At 42.6% G+C, this 1532-nt stretch overlaps 1 protein-coding gene across 1 annotated transcript; it reads right to left on the minus strand.

Moving 5' to 3' along the window:
• Nucleotides 1–7: 7 nt before the first annotated feature.
• On the minus strand, nt 8–1526 carry LOC116380804 (extracellular calcium-sensing receptor-like; the record flags this gene model as incomplete). The annotated part of the gene is made up of 4 exons (XM_031842655.1): nt 8–304; nt 465–588; nt 695–922; nt 1002–1526. Coding segments are annotated over 4 exons (1174 nt in total), but the record flags the coding sequence as incomplete, so codon positions are not given.
• Nucleotides 1527–1532: the final 6 nt, after the last annotated feature.

The raw sequence follows: 1532 nt of genomic DNA on the forward strand, positions 1-1532 counted from the left end.
AGCATGCAGGACCACTCAGTGGGCCGGCCTATGAAGGTCAGAGAACAAAGGAAACACAGAGTCAAGGAGAAGAGCAGCAGGAAGCTCAGCTCAGAATTGTTGGCTTTCACCAAGGGAGAGTCTTTATTCACCAAGAAAAGAGTGGCCACAATTAAAGTAAGGAACACACCGAACAAAGTAAAAAATACAAGGATTATACCCATAACCTCAGTGAAGTAGAGGAACTCGACATTTTTCAGCACACATGCATCTCTGTTTTGATTGGACCAATAATCTTCAGGACACTTTTTGCAGTCATTAGAATCTGTAACAGGAAAATTCTCACTATTATTGTGATTCTATCAGTTACATCCTAAAAATATAAATAAGAGACTGTACAATAGCAAACTTTAGCATGATACATAGAGCGTGGAAAGAAAACAATATATGCAAATTTCCATATCTGAGGTCTGTGGTACATATACCTGTGCTGTTGCTGATTTCTCCCTCTGCACATGGTATGCAGTGATAGCAGCAGACTGGCTTTCCTTTCTGAAGGACTTTATGAGTTCCTGGACGACATTGTTTACTGCACACTGACACAGGCATCTTTAAATCAAAGAAGATGATAGATGTTAATTTTTTATAAACACAACCATTCAGGACGAAATATGTCAAAGCCTTGCATTGCATTACTGCCAAAAATTATATTTGCCTCTGTCTTCCCTCCAGGCCACAATATGGCTTCAGTATTGAGGACAAACTTCTGTCCGGGAGGTAGGGAGGCATCATAATAGCCGACATGTTTAAATTGGACAGAGTCCTCTGATCCACGCTGCCAGTTCACCACCTCATACCTAGCCACAGTTGCTCCAGTGCTGTCAAACCACACCTGGTCTCCGTTATTAATGGTACAATTGACCTGCTTCAAAGATTCAACTACCTAAAAACGATAAGACAATAAGTCACCATGTCAATTAATAGAGCTAATTATAAACTGCACGGTAATCTGTCCTTTTTACCTGCCAGGGAGTAACCTTTATCGTCTTGTCACAGCCCTGACTTTTTGAGCACTTTAGAATGCTGTGCAGAGAATGGGCCACAGCATAGACAGCTCTGTAGATGTTATTGGAGTATCGCAGCTCTGCAACATCATCATCATTGTCTTGAAGCTCAATTAGATCCTGGTTTCCTTTGCATGATGCTGTCTTGGTGTCCTTGTTTGTCTCCTTACATTTAAACTCTGTCTCCCAGAAATCTTTGATTAAAAAATCACCCAGGCCACTGATGTTGGCCTTTTGCACAGCAAAACCCAGCGAACCTCCCAGCACACTAAAGCTGGTGGGAGTCACAAGGCTGTTGGCAGTGATCCATGCCTCCACACCAACAAACTGCAGGCCTGTGATGTTGTGCAGACTTAACTTCTCAAGAAGGTTGTTCATCTCTACATGGGCCAGGAAACCAACAATGACCCGGGCAGTGCTCTTTCGAATTACTTCTACGACTTTCACGAGTTTCTCTGGTTCTGCCCGGTGAAATTTCTCTGTATACTC

Source organism: Anarrhichthys ocellatus, unplaced genomic scaffold (assembly GCF_004355925.1).
Source record: "Anarrhichthys ocellatus isolate YVR2014 unplaced genomic scaffold, GSC_Weel_1.0 scaffold8968, whole genome shotgun sequence".
Taxonomy (NCBI): Eukaryota; Metazoa; Chordata; class Actinopteri; order Perciformes; family Anarhichadidae; genus Anarrhichthys; species Anarrhichthys ocellatus.